General features: G+C 45.3%; 2 protein-coding genes across 2 annotated transcripts in view; one reads left to right on the top strand and one right to left on the bottom strand.

The window, feature by feature from the left end:
• The first annotated feature begins 8,681 nt into the window (after positions 1–8,681).
• On the top strand, positions 8,682–14,098 carry LOC129338637 (ferritin light chain, oocyte isoform-like). Its single transcript, XM_054993021.1, has 4 exons — positions 8,682–8,921; positions 11,652–11,798; positions 13,058–13,183; positions 13,758–14,098. Exons 1-4 carry the CDS (start codon positions 8,820–8,822, stop codon positions 13,914–13,916), a joined length of 534 nt encoding a protein of 177 aa, XP_054848996.1. The 5' UTR covers positions 8,682–8,819; the 3' UTR covers positions 13,917–14,098.
• Positions 14,099–17,513: 3,415 nt separating this feature from the next.
• Positions 17,514–23,355, bottom strand: part of GYS1 (glycogen synthase 1) — a 28,428-nt gene continuing 22,586 nt past the window's right edge. The window contains exons 14-17 of the mRNA XM_054993480.1: positions 22,039–22,134; positions 21,689–21,852; positions 20,650–20,730; positions 17,514–20,120 (exon numbers count right to left, since the gene is read on the bottom strand). Coding sequence (XP_054849455.1) covers positions 19,812–20,120; positions 20,650–20,730; positions 21,689–21,852; positions 22,039–22,134 — 650 coding nt within the window. The 3' untranslated portion in view covers positions 17,514–19,811. The remainder of the gene's footprint in view (positions 20,121–20,649; positions 20,731–21,688; positions 21,853–22,038; positions 22,135–23,355) is intronic.

The raw sequence follows: 23,355 nt of genomic DNA, 5'->3' as shown, positions 1-23,355 counted from the left end.
ATATACTAACCCGGGCTGACCCTGCTTAACTTCTAAGAGCAGGCAAGACTGGGCTAGCTTGGGCCATCTATGTCAGGGATGCCTATGAGTATAGAGGAGGAAATTATAAGGGCAAATCTGAATCAGTAGTGCATAGTTATATTTTTAAAAGGGGATCAGCAACTAGATCACTGGTCCCCAGTAGCTTAGGTGCAACCTGAGAATTTTTTGTAGCTAGTGTGATTTTTTTTTTAACCTAAAGAACACTGAACACTTCCTGTTTGGGATGAAACATAATTTCTTCTTTCTCTCCCCTTTTATATTCTACATGCAACCCAAAAAGAACTAGGGAAGTTGAAAGCTCATGTACGTTCTGATGTTTCAGTTGGTCCAAATAAAACTATTGCATCACAGTTGCTTTGGGATTTTTCCCCATCGTAATGAATCAAAATAACTGTCTGCAATTTTTTTTTAATATTCTGAGTCAGTTCCTCATTTGCTGTTTCAGTAATTTTCCACTGCAAGGTCTCTTTCTTCCTCTTCTGACTGTCTAATGGGAGCTGATACCCATTCTAAAGGAGGAGCCTCATAATGTTATCTCTTGCTGATGCTTGTGAATATTCAACTTCTGGTTAAAAAGCTCAAGTAGTTGCAGTTTAGGAAGCCAGATATGGATTTCTCCCAACCTGTCTCCCTGCCCCACCCCCCAAGCTGTGTGTTTTGGGCAATAGTATGTTTTAGCCACCCTAAATGAAACTGCAGCTGGATATAGTAGAGCAGATGACATCTACCCTACTTTCTCAGTTATCACCATAGAGTGAAAATTTAGGCAGTGGATGAGCTGCCCTGCTGATGCTAGAGAAGGAAGGGGTGCCTACTTCCAAAAAATAAATGGCTCCACCCTTGGCTGTGCATGAGAGATAACAGCCCTGCTATTACTATCAGGGTGCAGGAGGAGAAGAACAAACAGATTAACAAGAAGAAAGCAATTCTGGCTTTTCCTTGACCAACTGTTGAATCCAGCAGTTACATCCCAATAGCTTACTTTGGGTTAAAAGTCTGATTCTTATATGTATTAATATAGAAAGCAGCACATATAGGTGTTTAAAAGTGATTCTTCCAGCTTTCTAGAAAGTGAAGGCTCCAGTGTAAATAGCCAAAGGAGAATTTCAGAGGCATCCAACATACAACCGGACCCCAACAATAGAGTGAGCTTGGCAAGGCAAAAGCTGTCTGGGATAATGAAATGCAGGATGTTGTCATATATGCCCCCTGCATATCTGCCATGAATGTATATGGGTTCTGCTTCTGGCTTCTGAGAGTGTGGGAAGTTCTTTATTGTTCCATGCCAGTGGGTTATCTTACAAATATTTAAGTTCACTTTCTCGCCGCTGAGCCAGTGTCCTTGACAGCCAGCCGAAGCTGGCTTGTGGTGTGCTCCTCCTGAGAACCAAAGATAAGTTCATCTTTCTCACTGTCTGCTCTAAAACAAAGTTTCACTACAAACCTGCCCCCCTCTCTTAATGGTCCTCTATCCTAAGGCGGGAAGATTCCCTATAATTAACACTGCTAGCCCCACATATGTCACTTCTGCCAATTCCACTGTCTCTGCACCTTGTATTGAATGGACCTCTAATAAAGTTACTTCAACTGGAACACCTGTGTGTGTTAACTGTGGAGAACTGGGGGGGGGGGGGGACCAAACTGCCAGGGACTGACAGATGTAATGGAAGGGGCAAGGTTCAAATCTTCATGTATATTCTCCCTTTTCTCTTAAAATTGGCCCTTCCACTCTTTATATGATTGCTTTAAACTCGCGGATCTGCTACGGCTAGTTTAACCCTCACTCCAACATAGTTCAGCCAGACTTTCTTCATAATGATTGGGCTGTGATTGCAGCCTGAATGAGCATATTTTTAAATGAATATAAGCAAAACACTCCTCCCTACCCAAGGAACTGCACTGTACACATTGATAAGGGTTTATAATTAACGGAAAAAACAATTAAGCAGTGAGAACACATTCCCTGTGAAGCAAGGCTGATGTGCTTGGAGTTTTTCAGTATAGCACCAAAAACAAATAGTAATAAAAAGGTTAAAGGGACCTGACAGAAACTTTTTAAATGATGGCATGTACTGAGAAATTATTCTTCCTTAATTGGCAGAGGGTTCAGGACAGATACAGAACTCAAAATTTGTTTCCACAAGGTATGAAGATGATCTCAGGTACAGATGGCTTTATCAAAGGAGGGCAAATCTGTCTGTAGCTGTGAGCCACAGTGGCAAATGGAAAATCCATAAACAAAAGCAGTATATCTTTGAATACCATGATGCTGAGGATGAGCTACAGAGAAAGGTCATTCATGCCCTGCCTGTGAGCTCCCAGATACATCTGGCAGACTGTAGACTACTATACCATTTATGATTTATAATGGCCTCATTGATGAAAATGGCAACTCAGAATTACCCAGCAACCTAGTTGGATCCTGCTCCCACACAGCTTACAGTGGAGGGGAAAACAATAGTAGTGGTGGAGAATGCCCTCAATTCATAGCTGACTTATGGTGACATCTAGTGGGGTTTTCATGGCAAGAGACATTCAGAGGTGGTTTGTCATTGCCTGCCTCTTCAACCCTGGTCTTCATTGGAGGTCTCCCACCTCCAAGGCCGACCCTGCTTAGTTTCTGAGATCTGATGAGATCAGACTCACCTGGGCTATCCAGCTCAGAGTGAGAAAGCAATAGAGGAAGGATAGAACACAAAAAAGAGACATTCATCCAATCCAAAAGTTCTTATGTCCTGACCCTTGCTTCTTGATAAGAGTTCCTTGTCAAAACAGAAATGATTGATTGCATGTTTTCAACTTCAGCAACTTCTGGCATAGCAAGCAATTTCTAAGCATTTTTCTTAACTGGGTGGTGGAACATGGTGTGACTAGGTTTGCCAGCTCAATTTTTTAAAAAACTGATCTTTGTCTACTAGTGAAAGAATTGTGAAGGTGCTAAAGCAGTGACTAAAAAACCATGGCATATATTCCAAATACTTGATCTCATCTGTCTGTTAATTCTCTTCATCTCTGATTTGTCTTTAAGCAAATAAGAGGTTGTTGAGTTGGTCTGGCTGAACTCAAATCTTGTCTTCCTCAGTCTTGAAGGCTGAAGCTCAATGGATGACCTTGGGCCTACCTCTCTTTCTCAGCCCAACCTTCCTCATAGGACAAGGATAAAATGAGGGAGTAGAAAGCCAGGTGCGTGGCCCTGAACTCCTTAGAAGGTGTGAGATATTGTCTTTGGACAGTATTTTAATTGTGGTAAGTTAGGGAACAATAATATGCAGCTATCTTGTAGCTTTGGGAGCCAGCATCAGCTTTGATAAGCACGAGGCCCTCCTTTATTTGTTTTTCTTCCATTGTGGCCTAGAAAAGAGAGTATGAACCCAAAGACTCTTTTTATTGTGTTTTCTCAGAGAAATCTGTCCAATAAAAAATAAGACCTCAACCAATATTCCCCAACCCCCCCCCCTCCTTCTTGTGCCACAAAGAACAGTTTGACTAAACCCTCTAAACAAATATTTTTAGGAAATCTTTGAACGTTCAAACATAGCTGCACCTATGAATGGTCAGGATGTAATACCCTCCCATATATGTATAGGATAGGCTCCCTTCCAATATTCCACAAAAATTGAAACCATTCACCTCACATATAGAACTTGCATTTCCCATTTTGTCTCAGAAACACATTCCCATTTCCAAAGATTCTCATAAGATATGGTGACAGAGGATTCCTATGAACAATAGGAATAGACTGCACTTAAGTTCACTTTACCCAATGGTGCAAGAGGGCCTAACGTGGGTTGCAAGCCTGCTACCTGCATTAACTGTGAAAGTGAGACATTTTTACCTCTGCGCCAGCACAGAGCAAGTGAAGTCACAGATAAGAACGAATGTTACTGTGGGAGAAACTCAGGCCAGGCTCAGGTAATGTTGATTAAGGAGGAATTTGCAATGGCAGTCAGTAAAGTAAGTTTTAAAATGGCCCACGTGTGGGACTATCTAAACAGAAATTATGATTGCCAACTGGCCTGGCCAAATATGCCCTGTCCCTTTAATAAAAGTTTAATGTGTATAAATGAGCAGGTGAAGCTTTTCATGGCATGGAGGAGAACAACATCACATGGCAATTAACATCCTATTCAACCTTTTTTAAAGGGACAGGACAGTTTTGGGGCAACACTAACTGGCCTGGAGAAAAATGTCTTATCCCATTGAAAGAACTTTAAAGTATGAAAATGGGCAAGTGAAGCTTTTCACGACACAGAAGACAATAACATCATTTGGTAAATAACATCTCATTAGCCCTCTATTAAAGGGAAAGGATATTTTCTTCTCCAGGCAGTTAGGCACCCCTAAGCAGCTGAATGCAAGCGGTATTTAGTAACATTATAAACATATGCTTATGTTTATTATTGGTGTCGTCCTTTTGCTAGACATATTTTGTAAACTTCTAGAATGGCTTGTGATGAGATGGAATGCAGGTTTAATATGAACTCATAATTCTTTCATCAGAGATCTTGGGATGCTCGGCTTCTAGGCTTCCCTTTTTCTCAGCCAACTAGGTCTATGTCTTAATCTTGCTACTTCCTGCTGTCATGTGAACCCTCACATGATGCTGACCTTGGCAGAAAACCCATACAACCCACACTCTTGCAGACAAATAGGAAAGCAAGAAAGATGGCCTGACTCAGCTTTGCCTTGGTATGAACGCCCAACAGGTTTATTTTATTTATTTCTGTTATTCATAGTCCACCTTTCTCACTGAGACTCAAAGTGGGATTATAGATTACACAATGTAAGTCAAAAGATTCAACAGTTGGGACATTCAATAAACAATATAATGGGGTACACATTGCAAAAACTTGAAAAGAAGTGGAAATTCAAATACAGAGATGAAACATTTCTGAAACAAAAACGTAAGTAATTTGACGTGATGAATTAAACTCTGCAGAACCTATCAGCATTCCCCATCATCTTCTGGCTGAACTGGCCCGGCATCATCAGCACCGGACTCTGAAACTTGTTCTCATTCAGATGACTGAGGGAGCAAGCCTAAATAGGACTACTCAGAAGTAACTCCCATTGTATCCAGCGGGCTTCATTCCCAGGAAAGTAATTTTAGGATTGCAACTAAAATTACACAAAACTTGAAGGCAACAGCTGGAACTGGATCTGCAAGACAGCCCTGAAAAGGGAAAGTTCTTGCCTTTCAAGGTCAAATTGGAGAAGGAAGGGCAGAGTGTGTGTGACAACATTTCAGCGCAACAGGATCTGAGTCCAGTAGCACCTTGCAGACCAACAAAATTTTCAGGGTATAAGCTTTCGAGAGTCAGAGCTTATACCCTGAAAATCCTGTTGGTCTCCAAGGTGCTACTGGACTCAGATCCTGCTGTTCTACTGCAACAGACCAACACAGCTACCTACCTGAAACCATTTCAGTGCAGAGATACTTGCTTGAGAAAACAAAAAAAGGGGAGGGGACTACTTTTTTTTAACCAATTCCTAGGTGACTGAGAACTTCCTTGTGATATCACTATGAATTCTAGGTGTATTCTCAACCCATGCAAGGACAAACAGCTGTTGAACTGTGCTGCTCCCCAGGTTTAGTCTATCTGCATTGTTAGACTGGCCCTAATAAACAAGCCTAAAGGACCCCAAGGTTTGCTTACTGTTGTCTGGTTTCTAGCTAACTACTAACTACTTGGCCTATACCTCTGTACTGAACTAGCGGAATATAGAATAAGCCCAGTGGCAGAATATATGAAAAGGAGTTGTGAAGCTAAGGAGGCTGGATGTTTTACACATTTCTGGACTGCATGCTTCATCACCACAGGAAGGTATGGAAAATTAAGGCTCTCACTAAAGACACACTATTTGCAAACCAAAGAAAAGACACAAAGACAGAACACTCCCCTCTAACCCAGAGAAGAAAACTTGTGGAACACTTGGCATAGGAAAGAAAAAGCTTTGGCTTTTGGCTGCAATCAGATACATGCTTACTTAGAGGTGTGATCTGTTTAAAATTATAACAGTTAAAACTGGTTTAATAGAAAACCAGCATTGTGTAGTAATTACAGGAGAGGGGTATCGGGTTGTCAACCGGTCTGGAGAAAAATGTTCTGTCCCTTTCATAGATGTTTAATGTATGGCAATTGGCAGGTGAAGCTTTTCATGGCATGGAGATGAATGACATCACCTGATAATTAACATCTATTAAGCTTCAGTGAAAGGAACAGGACTTTTCTCTCCAGGTCATTTGGCAACTCTATCAACTCCTTACTCAATCTTCAAACTCCCTGGGTGAATTGGGCCCAGCAGCCCCGGAGTGGGTGTGAAGAGGGAGAGGGTGCTGCCTTGATTTTTTGAAGGAACAGTGGGATTGAATGTAATAGAGATAAATCCCTGAAAAACATGTATTTAGCATTAACCTGTACAGAACGTTTCTGCTCTTGCGTTTCAAACCCAAAGCAACGTTTGAGAGAAATATCCCTGTCCTAAAAGGATCTCATCTTCCATGTAAAAGAAAATTGTATCTTAGCTCTATGAAACTGACATGGTTTTTTTCCTCTATGCGAGTATTGAAATGGCCTCTGTACATACATAGGATGATTTTTCAAGCGTGTTTGGGAAGGCCGTTATCAAATAACGCAATGTCTGAAATTTCCCTTAATTTTTAAGTAACCGGTTATTTGACTCCCTGCTGTTGTGCTGTCTCCCACGCTTGTTTCTTCATTTTTTCTTTCCACCATCATCCTCTGTCCCTTATATAACAGAATTGGTCCTTTGAAAAACATGACACCCTGCAGTGCGAGTCTTCTTTACCAAAATGGCATAAGCGTTCTTTCTTTCCCTGTTTTACTGCGTCACTGCTATGTTGCTAACAATTGTGTGTGTGTGTTGGGGGGGGGGGGAGGATCAGTAAGACGGAACAGCCTCAAGGTCTCTCGCTGTAGAGCAATAACAAAGGGGGAGAGGAGGGGGCTGAAGGGAAAGGAAGGGAAGTCGCTTTTGCTTATTTATTTATTTATATTCTTTTTGCTGAATCATCCTGAGATTTCTCTTGTGGCCCTATGTAAAAAGAGGACACTTTTGCTGAGTCACATGATTGAGGGCAGAAACAGAGAAAAGGGAAATTACTTTTTACTCCTTTCAGTTCTCCCTTGTTACTACTCTCTTACACAAACTAGGACTGCCAGTTTTCACTACACCCCAGTTTACCAACTGCCTGGAGGGGGGAAAACTCCCCCCCTCGGCCTATTGGTAGGGTTGCCAACCTCCAGGAGGTAGTCTGGAGTTCTCCCAGAATTACAACAGGTCTATGGAGATCAGTTACCCTGGGGGAAGTGGCACCTTTGGAGGGTGGGCTCTATGGCATCACATCCTTGAGGCACTCCCTTTCCTCCCCAAACATCACTCCCAGATCTCCAGGAATTTTCCCAAGCTGGAGTTGGTAACCCTATTGTTGGCAACCCTAGTTCTGCTACTGATGCTAACGCTCCCCTCTCCAGCTCTGGGCCTTGAAGAACAAGTAGACATTTAACAAGTACAGCTCAACCAGAGATGAGGCCACTTGTTGAATGATGTTCAATTAAACACCTATCTACTGTACATCTGCCAAAAGGCACAGAACCCTTGGCAAGGGGAGAAAAATGGTTAACTGTACATCTAAAATATACATCTCCAGTTTCTTGGAGGAAAAGACAAGATTCTCCCAGCCCACCATGTAACGGGCTGTGTCCCAGGAGGGCCGTCCATCCCAGATCCCCTTAGAGCGTGTACTTGGGTTCCACTTTTATCCCATTTTTAGGTAGGTAGCCATATTGGTCCGCAGCACAGCAAGATTTGACTGGGATATAAAGGATCAGGGATCTCCTCCCTATATCTGACGAAGAGAGCTTTGACTCTCAAAAGCTTATACCCTTGAAAAGTAGTTGTTCTCTAAAGTGCCGCTGGACGCAAAACCTGCTTTTATTACTGCAGGTGGGAAAATTCAACAATGAAGGTAGTTTATGCATCTTTAAATGAAAGATCCTACCCACCGACCTCACGTCTATGGGATTTACTCACGAGTCAATGTGGAAAAGACCGGGCCACGTTTCCAGCACCCAAGCATTTTTTAGAAAATATAATTTTTAAAATTGCTACTAACAATCCCCCCCCCCCACACACACAACGCACTTCGGCTTAACGCACACGCTGACTTGGAAAGCAGCGATCCCCGTGGAATCCTGGATGGGGCGGGGGGCAGCGACCATAACCTCGGGCTTCTCATGGCCTCTCTCGTTAGGACTGGGGCTGCCAACTCCAGCTCGGGAAGTTCCTAGAGATCTGGAGGTGGACACTGGGAAGGGTGGAGTGTGGGGAAAGAAAGGAGCTCAGCAGGGATGTGATGCTATGGAGTCCACCCTCCAACGTTGCCATTTCCTCCAGAGGAACTAAAGCCTGCAGTCTGGACTGAAGATTAACTGTAATTCCAAAAAACGTCCAGGCCCCACCAGGAGGTTGGCAACCCTCATTAGAACCCAGGCGTCCGAGGATGCCCCCCCCCAGCCCGAGGAGGAGGGGCGCCTTCCCTGCGCGTGCGTCCAGCGCGGAGGGAGGCCCACGGAAGAGCCGCCGGGCTGGCTATAAAAGGCCAGCCCGGGCGCGTCCTTGCTCAGCTCGGTCCTCCTTGGCTGTCTTCCTCCAGCTCTTGCTTCAACAGTGCTTGAACGGAGCAGGGTCGCGGCCGCCCCATCCTCCATTTCTCCGCCAGTCCAGCTAACCTGCCCACTGCCTCCGTCTGCGCCATGAGCTCCCAGGTGCGCCAGAACTACCACGCCGAGAGCGAAGCTGGGGTCAACCGCTTGGTCAACCAGTTCCTCCATGCCAGCTACGCCTACCTGTCCCTGGTGAGTGGCCGCCTTCTCCATCCTCTGCACACGATGGCGGGGAGATGTGGAATATAGGATGATGCTTCTCAGCTGGGGGGTGGAGGCACAGTTGGCAGCGTCTTCTTTCAAGGCCGCAGCTGCTTTTCATGGGTGTGTAACAGGTAGATGTGCAACAGGTGTAACGTTGCCAGCTCCAGGTTGGGAAATTCCGGGAGATTTGGGAGTGGAGCCTGGGGAGGATAGGATTTGGGGTGGGAGACCTCCGAAGGGTTATAATGCCGTAGAGTCTGCCCTGTAAAACTGCTATTTTCTTCAGGGGAACTGATCTTTGACGTCTGGAGATCAACTGTTAATCCGTGAGATCTCTACACCTCACCTGGGTGTTGGTAACCAGAGATTGCTGTTAAAAATGCCCAATTTCAGCTCCTAGATCCTAAGCCGGAGAAGTCCAGTTTCCGTCTTATTAAAAGGGCTCTTTTGAAGAGCCCAGGAGTTGCTTTCAGATTTGCTATCCCCAACCATAAAGCTCTAATTTCTCCTTCCTAATAAGCGTTGCTTAAACTTAAAGATATTATCTTTCTGCCTTTGTTATCAATCTATATTTGCCTAGTATGCTGGGGGGTGGGGGTGGAGATCACATGGGGCATGCACAACCCCACCCACCTGGCTTCCTCGCATAAAGCTTCCTTTGTTTAGAAGCTGCATGTCTGCCCTGTTGCCCTCTTAATGGCCATTTGGTGTTTATTTTGTTGCCTGGAGGAGCTTTTTACATTTTTGCTGTGAGACTAGCTTGAAGGCTCAGTTGCTGCGGTTGGAGATGGGTGTGGGTGTGTGTGTCATTTTCTGTCAGTCAGATTCCTGGATCTGGTCACAACTCTGCATTGGTGTGAAAATTTATTGTTCCTAATACAGAAGGGGCCTCAGTTAAGGGTGTATAATTTGTGATTCCCTTCCAAAAGGGTTAGATTCAGGTCCTGATCTCTGGAGAAGGGAACTCTTGAGTCTTAAAAGCTCATACCCTGGAAATCTAGTTGGGCTTTAAGGTGCTACTGGATCTGAATCTTTCTCTTCTACTACAGACCAACACAGCTGTACACCTGAATTATCCCCAAAGCGTTGTGAATTTCCTTGGCCCTTAGCAGTCTGTTCTCCATCTACTGCTGGTTTTTTGGGGGTTCCTCTGTTTCCTGGCCTCCCACTGTTCTTTTGTCACCTCACCTGATATCTGCCCCACAGTTGCTTCCAAACAGCAAAGCCAACTTTTCTCCATTCTGCTTCTTTGTCCATGTCTCCCCCCACCCTTGTAGTGCCCTGCAGCTTTGTTTACCAGTGGCAAAGTTCACCTATTGCTGAGCTTGTGAAAAATACAGTGCTAAGATAATTGAGTTAATGATTAAAATGCACTCTCTTTGCTGCAAAGTGTGTTAAGCTTTGCCTAGTCCTTCTATCTGTGGAATCATGAGGTTTAAGACTAGGAGGCTAGTTTGAAGGGGTGTGGAAGAAACTGGGCAGAACTGTATACTTGGCTTATCTGGAGGGAATCAAATGATTTTAAAGGCTGGGCGGTGTTGCTTTTTTGCCTTGATTTTCAAAACTGAATGTTAAGTTCGAATGGGATTTTAAGAATTTAAAAGTGGCTTGGTTGGATCTTCATCATCAGGGCTCCTGACCAAGTGAACTTGGGTGACTGTAGGGTTGGGTGGGGGTTTTTTTTGCGAAATCCCTAGCTGCTTTGCAGAACTGCTTGTAATTCTGCAAAACTGAACTGATTTGGAAGTGGCGATGGAGAGTGCCCTCAAGTCATAGCTGACTTATGGTGACCCCTGATTGGGGGGGGGGGAGTTATGGGAAGAGACTAACAGAGGCAGTTTGCCTGCTTCTGCAACACTAGTCTTCATTGGAGGTCTCCTATCCAATTACTAACCAAGGCCGACCCTGCTTAGCTTCTGAGATCTGAGGAGATCAGGCTCACTTGGACTATCCAGGTCAGGGTGATTTGGAAGAAGCCAGGTTAATAAATCCTACTCAGTTTCAAATCACATTTATACAGCCCCGGGCCAGCCCTTGAATGGCAGACAACTTCCTTATCTCCCCACACCTTATCTCATTCTCGCTGAGACCGACCAGTAACTGTTCAAAGAGTAGTTTGTATGCTATTACTGATGTTTCTAGATGGCACATGGCTTCCAGGGAGTATTGAGAACATCATGTTCAGTTTGTGAAATGCTGCCATAAATGTTGTAGGGCAAAACAGGAGGATTAGTGCTCACCAGCAGTGAAAGTAAGTGGGCACATATTTCAACATGAAGTATTTGTAAGGATGTGGCCAAGTGTGGTTTTTTAAATCTTCTTCTTTTAGCCCAACCCCTTTAATGATCCTAGTAAGAAATGTAAGTTACTTTTACCCCCTGGTACTTTATAGTAGCAAACTAGGATTAAATAAAGGAATATCATATTCCTTTATCTCCAGGCAAGATGCTCTGGTATAATTACCAGGTTAATAATGCATCACCTTGCTGCTATGATAAACTGGCTTAAAACTGCAGACTTAATTTAAAGATCCCGCAATTCTTTAATATGTGGTTACTTAATGAAAAAATTGTTTTAATGGAGTAGCTGTCTCCTTCAAGCCCTGGACATAAAATCTGTTAAAATGAAGAGGAAGGTACACTGTGCTCCTTGGAGAATGGGATTGTTTAAAGAAATTCGAAATAAACAACAAACTTCCCCGCTTTCTCTCTCTCTCAGGGTTATTATTTCACCCGGGATGATGTGGCTTTATCCAAGTTTGCGTCCTTTTTCCGGCATGTGTCTGAAGAGAAACATGAACAAGCTGAGAAACTGTTGACCTTCCAAAACCGTCGTGGAGGGAGAGCTGTCCTGCAGGATGTCAAAGTGCGTGCGGGATGTCTCTGGGATGGGGTGTTACGAGGGCACTGAGCAATGGAGAGAGAGAGAGAGAGGCTGGTTGCATATGAGGGATTGGAGGAGGGGCCAAGGCAGAAGATTTCAAACTGAGAACAGTCATTTTGAAGAACCTAGAAAAATCCTAAAGGGCTCATTGGAAGGAAGCAGAAAGAGTAAAGGACAGTGGGTCTGCCACATGTGTAGATGGGTACAGCCCTACGCTGCATTCTAATATCCCAGAGTTTGTGTGGTTTTTAGGATTATGATAGAGCACGTTGGCTGAAGCAAGTCAGGTCACTGTTTCAGTGGAAGATCCCCTAGGAATCCTGTGTAAGCTGCTGTGAGTTCTATGATGCCAGAAAGGGGTGGGATATGTTAAAATCTCTTTAATGGAACTGGCTTGGTGGATGGTGTGTGGCTTAGTGTCTTGCCGGCTGCCCTGTTGATGATGGGGAGGAATTAGACTTCCAGACCGGGTGTGGCTCTCCTTTGGACTTGCTTGTGATGTGTGGTTACTCTGTGCTTCAGACACAGGTTGTACTCAACATACGCCATTGTATGTGGGACTGGTGGACACGTTTCTTGCCACATAGGATGGATTAAGCAGTCCAGATCACATATGCTGTTGATCTCCTCCAAGCTGACTAAATAATGGGAGTAGGAAACCTTGGACAGGAAAGGAAAAAAAAAACCTCAGGCTATATAGAATTGAAGGGTGTGTGTGCATGACAAACTGACCTTTGTCACAAATCCCTCCCCCTCCTGATTTTAGGGCAGAAAATCTACTCGCTAGTTCCACACAGATCCTTAACATACTCCAGAGCACAAATATGCCTTAAGCAAAGTGGCTCTCTGGAAGAATGAAGGAGAGAGCTGAATCCGGGATCTCTAGCAAGATTTAAAGAATATGGTGCCAAAGTAATAAGAAGGAAATTTGTACCCCATCCACTGAGCTGTTAGGGGCAACACTGAGCTGTTAGGGCAACACTTCATAGTGTTCCATCTCGCTTGTGCGTCCTACCAAAGGTCTGCTTTGTCTTACCCTTGTACTGAGAATTGGGAGCGAGCAGGTGAAATTGGTAAGAACAGGGAGTTGACTCTAAAGTGATGCATTGCAACACAGGATGCTGGGACCAATAGCTTTCAGAAGGAAGTCCAGTGTGGAAGGGGGGCAGGAATGAACCAGAGTGCACCATCTGGCACCCAGGCCTCACTTGCGCTGTCTCTCCACTGTTGCTTAACTCCAGAAACCAGAGCAGGATGAATGGGGGAACGGAGCCTCTGCCATGGCCTTCGCCCTTCAGCTGGAGAAGAGCGTGAACCAGGCCCTGCTGGAACTGCACCAAATTGCTTCTCGCCATGTGGATCCTCATGTAAGCAATTAAGTTGTCAGTCTGGGTTCTGGGACTCTTTCCTATGACTTAAGACAAAACCTCCTTCCCCCAAACTCTAAATGCTTGCGCTTAAACAAAAATAAAACCAAAGCTGAATTCTGAAAACCTGTAAACCAAGTACATTTGTGTAATATTCCTTAAGGGCAGGGTTCACCTGCTCTATATCTAACTTTTAAGGTCAAACTGTCAAAGTTAACATGCATGGATTCTTAAGGGCTAGGAACTTGCCGCAAGGAAAAAGCAGAGCTGGTTGGGTTGCTGAGCTTTGCGGCCAATGCCTGTTTGTAGGCTTATGGTGCAGTTAGGGAAAGAAATTCAACTGTGACAAAGGGATAACTTCATTTGCATTGTTTCAGGTGGGTTGGTCTGTAGCAGAAGAGCAAAATTTGGGTCCAGGAGTATCTGGTTGGTCTTTAAGGTGCTACTGGACTCAGATCCTGCTCTTCATCTGCATTGAGCCTCTAGAGTTGTAAGATAATGAGTCCAGGACAAAGGTTGCCTCGTGGCACTTGTTCCACCTCTAATGTGTATGTGTGTATGTCCCCCCCCCCAGATGTGTGACTTCCTTGAGACTCACTACCTTGATGAGGAGGTGAAGCTGATCAAGAAGCTGGGGGATCACCTGACCAACCTGAAGCGTGTGCGTGCCAGTGAGGATGGCCTGGGCGAGTACCTCTTCGATCGTCTCACCTTGGGTGAGTCCAGCGACTGAGCTGCAAAGTGCTGGCTCCCCCCAGAGTCCTCTCGCCAACGTGTCCAGCTGTGTTGCTCTAATCCGTCATGCGTACGTGTTAAAAGCTAGCTGTTCAATGAATGAGGCATACCTCTGTACCCTGCCCATCTTGGGGGGAGAGTCTGTAACTGGCATTAAATAAAACTTGGCATTAAGCACTACTATGAGTTCGTGTCTGTGTGTGCATGCTAACTAGGATAATTTTTGCACAGCAAAATAGGAGTAATATTACCTGAGTTGGTTTCCATTGGTTGGTGCCTCCCCTAAAACTTTCCTCCAATTGTGTTACGATGTTTTTCCTCTGTTCTCTGCCTCGTAAAAGTGTTTTCAGTTTGTGCAGCTTTTGATCAATCACCCAGTATATGCATTTTCAGTAGAAGTCCACCCTTCTTTCCAGAAGGTCAGAGGTACAACCTGATACCAGCACCCCTTGATTTATTAAAATTTGCCTGGCATTCTACACAGGAGGCAGAAGAAGAAGCCTGGAATTCAGGGCCTGAATCATCCCCCACAAATATCTTGCCTGTTAGAGTAGCTTGCGCAAGCGGCATGCCTCAGCCAGTCTAGAAAGCAGTCTTTGATGTTGTCTTAGACTTTGCTTTGGGCAAAGGGCTTCTTGCAACCCCTTCTTTGGCTAAATAGATATTCATGTTTCAAGTCCCTAGGCTGGATTCAGATAGCTTTTCTTAATTTTGCCCACCTATCCTTACTGCAAGCCCCATGACCGCTAGCTTCCTTGAGCAGTCAAAGGGGAACCCACCTTTCCTTTTTTCTCAGAAAAGCTGGTTGGGTCCAACTCTCCTTTCCTGTTAGTCTGTAAAATCATCACAGGCCGTCCAGCCCCCTGTTTCTGTCATTGCTCAATCAGATGAGACTGAAGTTTCCTGGCTGATGCAACAGCTGGAATGGTGGACTAAGACTGGGGAGGCCTATATTCAGGTTCCTACTTGGCCACAGATGACATTGGGTGATCTTGAACTAACTCTGCTTTCTCAAGCTTGCCTACCTGTAGAATTGTTCAATATTAAAATGGAAGAAGGCAAAGAAAGAGACCTGAGTGCTGCCATGAGTTCAAAGCAGGAAAACCTGTTATACAAAGCAAACTCAAACACTGACGGCTCTATCCTAACTATTACCTAAAGCCCTCTAAACTTGTAGCCCTCACATCTGAGTAACCAATTTTGGTAAACTATACATTCTTCATCCTGCCTTTTTTAAAAAAAAATTTTTATTAACATTTTAAAATCAGTGAACAGAGTTAACAAAGAACAACAAAGTAATAGTTTCATCCTGCCTTTTGAAGAGTTGGGATCTCTTCCCGGTTGTAGTGTCCTACTTGTTGTAGGGCAGTCTTAGAACTGCGTGGTTAAATCCACCGCAGCCCAACTTTACTGGGTGATTTCAGTTGAAATGTTAAGGTGATTCACACTAACACCTTTGCCAGGTGAGGGAGGTGCAGCTAAACTGTAGAGTTCAGGGAGGGATACTCAGTTCTCATAACAGGCTGATCTTGTCTGGCCCAGTCATGCATTCCACAAAACCCCCTACAGCAAGGGAAATCTCTTCCTGTGCAAGTCCTTGCAGGAGCGGAAAGAACTGTCAAGCAATGGTGCGCCTTACAGGTGGGAAGGGCAGTGAAGCTTTCAGAGGATGTGCAGGACCAGCTGTGGGCAGGGATACTGGCCGGGAGCTGAAGAATCTGCTCTTCCAGGCAGCACATTTGAAGCAGATACCTAGAAGGAGGCAAGCATGTATTTTCTCCTGCACCTGATGGCAAAAGCAGATCCAATGACCTTAAGGAACAGAACAGAGTTCAGTTGAACACAAGGAGCCATTTTCTGACCTGAGTGGGTAGTTGAGTGGGTAGCTGGGATGGTCTGCTGCAGGAATCCCGTGGCACCTTAGAGACCAACAAGATTTTCAGAGTGTAAGCTTTTGAGAGTCAGAGCTCTATCAGGGAAAGCTTACACGCTGTCTCTGAGGTGCCACCAGACTCAAATCCTGCTGTTCCTGACCCAAAGAGCAGTTTGCCAGAGGAATTGTCTCCCTAGTGGGGGGGGGGGGTGAGTGGGCTCTCCATTGCTGGAGATCTCCAAGCCGAGGCTGCTATTGGGGATGCTCTGTCTTGGACTAGGATGGCCTGCGAAGTCTTTCAGCTGTGCTCACCGAGGACTTCTTGGCTGCTCTGTGCCTGGAAAAATCTGCAAGGAAGACCTCTGTGCTGCGTTACCAGTTTCCCCCCCGCTATGTGTTTGGGTGTGTGTTGTATGCGGGGAAATGGTATTTGTAACCACTCACAGTGGAGGTCCTTACAAAATAACTTCAAACAGCACTGAAAATAGTATCAACGTAGCTGTTCCATTAAAACCAATAATTGTCAACAGTACACTGATTTCAAACCAATTGAGTGTGTGCTCTGCTCACTGTGGACTGGGTTCCTGGGTTTGAAGGAGAAGCTAGTATGCCTTCCCGGTAGATGTTTTGAACAAATAGTTTAAAACGTGGATGTGATAGCAGAGCCCACCTATCTTCTCCCCCACCATCGTAACGGAGATATAGTTGTAAAACAGGTGGAAAGAGATGACACTTGCAGCTTCCCTTGCTCAGGTGCAAATAACCTGCTGTAGAACATGATGGTACTTCTCAGTTAATATTAAGGTTGTAAGGGATGTATATCGAGCCCCATTTCAGGCAGGCCTAGAGTGCTCCTCCCTCCCTCCACCTTACTGAAAGGGTTTGAGTTGCTATTGCAGCACCTATCCTGCTACCATAACTTTTCTCATGCTTCTTCTGTGGAGCCCACCCCCAGCTTACCACCCCACTGAGCAACATTTGGGAGCCTTCTTCCATCTTAAGTGACTCTTCTGAGAAACAACTACTTGAGGTGGTGGAGGATGGTTTGACCCACCCTGGTAAGTGGTGCATACGCTCGTGCTACTGAAATCCATGCAGTTCTACAGTACTTGGAGTCTCTTTTTCATCCTTGCAGCAATGCAGTAGAATTAGGCAAAGAGCAAATGACTGTCCCAAAGACTGCATACAAGTTTTACAGCATGCAGGCATTTGAACCCAGAGACTTCTACATTGGCAAAGAACATAAAGCAGCTACCCTTTTCTATTAAAGGATCGGCTAAAATGCTTCTCTCTAGTTTGCTGCTGCTGCTGCTTTGTGAATCCTCATTCCAAACTTATTCTGTAAAGAGCTATCTTGCCATCTATTAAAGGTAGGGTAGCAGTCTTTTAGAGAGCCAGTTTGGTGAAGTGGTTAAGAGTGCGGGACTCTAATCTGGAGAGCCGGGTTTGATTCCCCACTCCTCCGCTTGAAGCCAGCAGGGTGACCTTAGGCTAGTCACGGCTCTCTGGAGCTCTCTCAGCCCCACCCACCTCACAGGGTGTTTGTTGTGAGGATAATTATAGCATACTTTGTAAACCGCTCTGAGTGGGCATTACGTTGTCCTGAAGGGCGGTGTATAAATCAAATATTATTAAACAGCAGCAATCTTCCCCTCTCCCCTGGTTTCCCTTTGAAGAAAAGATATCTCCACCTCAAAAGTTTAGAATCATTGCTCTGACACATTTCTCCAAAGCAAAATTTATTCTTAAATAATTGAGATTCGTCTCACAAGCAGCTTTTGTTCTTCATTTGATTGTTCACACAGTATTTTGGGGATGGGGGAGAAGACAAAAACTGCAAGCACTTTTTAAAACAAGTCCATGGGGAAAGGAGGGGGGAGGGGGAAAGGGGGTATGTGACTGAGTCATAAGACTTTACACCGAAGTGATTTCCTAACAAAAAGAAGAGGAAAAAGGAATGGGGGGCAGGGGGAGACACGTGGTTCATAATCCAAGCACAGATGTTCAGCGAGTCCAAACAAACAAGCAGCAGAATCAGAGGACACACTAGGCCACAGGGAGAAAAATGGAGTTTCCTTGGTACCAAACTTGGCAGCAGCTGTGGGACGCAGGGTACTAGGACTCCATGTCAGAAGCAGCCGTCTCTCTCGTGCTGGACATGAGACATTATAAAACCCGACAACTTTCATGGGTTCTCACGGCATCTTTGCTCAGCCTCGAATCCTGTCCTCTAGCCCCTAAAGCAGTCTTTCTACAGCCTCACCTGTCTGCCATTTTTACCCATAGTGGGCCACAAAATTCTCCAGACGATTCTACTATGGCTGCTGTCCCAAGACAGGCCCAGTCCCAGGCAGGAAGGCCCTTCTCTCCCGTTATGTAGAGAGCACGGTCATTAAAACAGTCACACAACCTACAGGGAATTAAGTCTAAATTTTCAGAGGTCAAGAATTGGTTCCATACTTATGTTCGCATATTTTTAGTGGCCACTATGGAAGAGTGGTGGGGCCATTCTCTGGAAACTGTGACCATTCCAAAATTCTTGCCCTGCAAAATGTGTCCGAGAGAGACTTCAGAGATCTCCGTAAGTTCTAGAGCAGCTTACTGAATGAATGCCTGTTTCTCAGCGACTCAAGGAGTCTTAATGATCTGCCTCACACTGTCGATTTTGGCAGATCACAATCACTGGCTTCCCTTCTTTTGATGAAAGTGACTGGGATCCATCACATTGCAGGTAGAATTACAGTGGCAGATGTTTGAGTGCCTGGTGGATAAGGCTCAGTTTATTGGCTTTGGCTAAATCCATCCTTTTAAACATTTAAAGTCTTTGGTTGGTTCTCCTACCCTTTCTTTAGTCTACACTTGCACACAGCAGTTTATCGCTCATGACAGCAGGTGGGAATTCTCAAGTCCTTCCTCCTCAGACCACCACAAAGCAGATTTATTTAAACCCATGACCACTTTGAGATCTTTCTCCAAATCCAAAATGCCTCTGTATGAACTAGTCTCTCTCTATATTCCAGGGTTCCTTAAAAGCTGGCAGCACCATTCCAGAAGGTTCTATGCTAACTCTCCTCCTTCAAGAAAAAACCCTTTACGTTTCCAGTCAAAGAAGTTCAGTAACAAAATGGGTTGGCTCCTCTTTTTCAGATGTCTCCTTTAGCTACATAGCTACCTGTAAAATCCCTGCCACTCCCTCTGCAGGGCCTTCATTTCCAGTGACTTCCCAAAGTCTTTTTGAAACACCTTCGAAGCAAGACTGGCCAACCGAGATGTATTTGTACAGCACGAGCCTGCTCATCTCCTCATGCACACTTAGAACAGAACAGACTGCTGCCTTTCTGAAATGTGCCCCCACAAGGTTTTCTAGGACGCTGAAACATTCTAGAACTCTATTGCAGTATGGACATCTGTGAGGATCTCCAGAAATTTAGCACTATGAAAGGATAGATTATAAAGGATTCATAATCCCATCTGGTATCAGAAAAAACCACCCTGTTCGTAAGTATTCCTTAAAAGCCTGGACCCTCCCCAAATCAGTGGTACTTGGGACATTTACTAAATATTCCACACCAATCCCATCATGAGCACAAGCCACCTTAAGTATCACTCCGAGGGAAGGCTTCCTAATCTCTTTTCCCTCCCCAGTTCTATGTTGCAGGGTTCTAAATGGCTTCGTCCCAAAAAGGATTAGCAGCACAAGGGAATCCAGAATGTGCCATCTCCCATGTAAGATCAAGCTTCAGAAAACAAAGTGTCTCAAGTTCTAGAACAAGTGACGGGCAACTTCCCTTTCAATGCTAGAGCACGGGCGTGTCCTCCCCAACCAACCTGATCCAGACCAGACAACCAACATGGGAACGCAACAATGCCGATCCTCGCCTTGGTTCTGGGACACGTTAGAACCTACACGCTAGAACGGTTTCAGAATCCAGCACCAGAGAATAGCTGACCTACGGAGGGGAGGGCAAGGCATGGCAGGGGGGCAGACATGGGAGAGTGTGTCGGCATAGTTAGAAACAGTTAATTCTTCTCCTCGATGAGAGAGTTGGTGGGGCTGCTGAGGTCGCTGGGGCTGCTGGGAAGGGTCGGGGTGCTGGCATTGGAGGAAGTGCTGGCTTCACTAGAGCCTTTCTTAGAGCGCTTCCGCCACTCGGGGACGGGGCCCATCAGCGCTGCAGACTTGATGTTCTGTTTGTCCTTCTCCGCTTCTTCGTCCTCATCGTACCGTTCATCATCTTCTTCGGTCTCGCTGTGGTGGGGGCTGGAGTGGCGGGAGATGGAGGGCGATGGTGGCACAGAGGCTGGGCGTGGGTAGCGGAAGCCCTGAGCCTGCAAATCATGGGGAGGAAAAGATGACTGTGTTAAAAGCCAAACAAAGAGAGAGGATATAAAGGGACTGAACCGCATCTCCTTTCTTGTTATCCCTTTGCTTCAGATACTGGCCTTCTTGCAAGGAATTCAGGAAATGGATCCTGCCCCTTTACCCTCACAACAACCCTGTAAGGTAGGATAGGCTACAGCTGAGCCAAGCTGCAAGTCCGGAACAACTCCTCAGCTCCCTGCCATTTGTCTTTTACTCATGGCCCAGATCTACTCTAGGATCATCTGAGCAGGGCTAATCCACCTAGCTCTGCATTCTCTGTCTTAATTGGCAGCGGCGCTCATTCAAGGGTCAAATCCAGCCCTGCTACCCAAGATCCTTTCAAGTGGAGATGCCATTACTGAGCCTGCAGCCTTCTGCCGGAAGAGCACAAGGTCTGTCACTGAGCTACGGCCTTGTATGTCAACTCCGGGCCTAGAGATGACCTATAATAGGTTTATACCACCCGTTTTTTCCCTCATACGGTACAGCACTTACAGCAGTTTGTTCGTGTGGCTCATAGGTGAAGTTGTCAGGGAATGCCTTTGCTAGCGCCATATGCCGGGCATACATGTAGTACTGCAAAAGGAGAAAAAGTGGTAGGGGGGACAGACATTTTAATGCTTCCCTTGTTCTATCCACTTGCCATTTGCTTCCCATTGGAGCCTGCAGAGCATTTCTTACCACTCACACAGTTGGCCCTTCAACACCCTGTCAAAGCATTTCTTACAACCTACTCCCACATGGTTGGCCGCTCACCCCCCCCCCCCCACACACACACCAATAATCATCCTGTAAATTATTTAGAAAATGTATATGGCTCCTCTCCAGACCCCTCCTCAAGGCTGCTCACAACTAAAATAACACAATGAACCAAAAGGCCAGAACATAAAAACAGCAGCCAATAATTAATATTTTAAAAAGTCTTGAGGCTAGATGCACATCTGAGTAACATTTAAGCATTTTGAAGTAGGAGATCCCAGGTGCAGGTTTACCTCCTCGATGAGGACAAGGCCGTAGAAGCACAGGTAAGGAAAGTGCTATCAGTCTCATTAGCTCATTTATCGGATGTGAAAAGTCCTGCGGCTCAAACCCACCTGTGTGTCCTTCCCAGTGTCCCACCTGACTCAGTTCAAGTTATGCATGATTCTGCAGTGAGGAGAAAGGCACTTTGCACATGTTCAGAGGCTCTCCCACCAGAGCCTGAACAGGGTTTACTGTTGGTGGTTCCAGGGCCATACATAAGTTAGCATTCCTGTCCTTTCCCCACTCTCTCGCTACCCTTAATGGAAGCAGAAGAGAGGTTAAAAGCTTGTTATGCTTAAAAGGTGCCACTGTGGGGAAGGGGGGGACAGACTAAAGTTTACGAAAGTTTGCTTTGGGACTGGATACCCTCTGGTGGCAAATAAGTGAACTGCAGCAAGTGGAGGGCAAGAGATCCACAAAATACTAAGGAAGAGCTATGAAAAGGATCTTTGTTGGAGAGAGGAAAGAAAGAAACAGCACGCCTCCCTCCCAGCATGCAGAGGAAACTCACTCTGCCCAGATACTTCCAGTCCAGGAGGTCAGAGAGCCGCTCAGTGCGGTTGCGCTGGATGATGCGCTGCCGCCGGGTCTGCTGGCAGAAGCTGTAGAGGAACGAGGTCAGCTGTGTGCATGACTCATCCAAGGCTCTGAAACGTCGGTCCACAATGTAGATACCTAGGAGAACCAGAGATTTAAAAAAGGGGCTGTAGTTCAGTGGCAGAACACATGTCACAAATGGAAGGTTCAAGCTATGGCATTTCCACGTTTAGAGGCAATGTGCGTACCTCAGTGCCAGTTGCTGGGTTAGATCTGGTTGAGGGCACCACCCACCCTGGAAAAGCACCACCTCCTAATACCAACCATAAGCTGATGGATCTGCTATGTGTTCCTCCATGAAGCATCCAAAGCCAGAGAGGTTGGTGGAAATGCTTGGAATGCCCATAACAGTGCACTCAGCTGGAAAGAGAGACGCAGATAAGGTGAAGGGGTGCAAGATAAGCCTCTGAAGCTCAGCATTACTGCTGAAGAATGCAGTTAGCCCCCTAAATGATTTCAGGTGTGTCAGGATTACTATAGAACACATTAAACAAATGAGAAGACCAAGGATGAACAAGCCCCATGGTGGGGAATTCTCTGCAAGATCCATTGTTGGATTTTTTTCCCCTTAAAAAAAGCTACATTTCATTTGCACAAACCGTTCTAGTCCTCAGGATTTTCATTTATCCTGTTCTGTCTTTTAAACTCAGTGCAGGTTAACAAAACAGTGAAGTGCTCACACATATAGCCTTATAATATGCATAATATACCACCTTAATTTTTTAAAATAAATCTGTCCATCCCATATTGAAATACTTATTCATAATTGCCCAATGTAGAAGCTGATGTTAGGCATGGACTTCAGAATCCAGAAAATCTCAGTCTCCTTTTTAACTTTTTAAAAATAAAGTTTCTGGCAAAGATGAGTTTGTGGGTGCACAATATCTGAAGAAATCTCAGAAGTCAAAAAGAAAGCAGAGGCTTTGTTGCTTACTAAGCCTTTGTCCACCCCGTCCTCCTGAACAGAAGAATTTGTGCATGTACATACTTAAATCCATAATGTATTCAAGGGGCAGAATCCAGTTTCTTGGTGCCGAATTTCTGTTAGACATATACATACTTTACAAACTATACATGGTCTTGCTAATATCCTTCTTTCATCATTTCAAGCTATGCTCATCACTGCTGCATCCCACTGACCCATAACACCCAGCCACTCTTGCCACCACTCTCACCCCAGCATTGTGCACACACAGATTTTAATGATGCTACCCAGGGCTTTTTTTCTGGGAAAAGAGGTGGTGGAACTCAGTGGGTTGCCCTCGGAGAAAATGGTCACATGGCTGGTGGCCCCGCCCCCTGATCGCCAGACAGAGGGAAGTTTAGATTGCCCTCCGTGGAGGGCAATCTAAACTCCCCTCTGCCTGGAGATCAGGGGGCGGGGCCAGCAGCCATGTGACCATTTTCAAGAGGTTCCGGAACTCCGTTCCACCGCGTTCCCGCTGAAAAAAAGCCCTGATGCTACCCTTACAACAGTTCGATGCTTGCCTATTAAGCATAACACTACCCAAAAAAGGTTTCGGTTAGAAATGTTTTTAACACAGAAGTGGCGCCCACTCAGGGCACAATTAGGATTTGGAA

This window comes from Eublepharis macularius, chromosome 12 (genome assembly GCF_028583425.1).
Source record: "Eublepharis macularius isolate TG4126 chromosome 12, MPM_Emac_v1.0, whole genome shotgun sequence".
Classification (NCBI taxonomy): Eukaryota; Metazoa; Chordata; class Lepidosauria; order Squamata; family Eublepharidae; genus Eublepharis; species Eublepharis macularius.
This window is presented reverse-complemented; position numbering and strand designations above follow the sequence as displayed.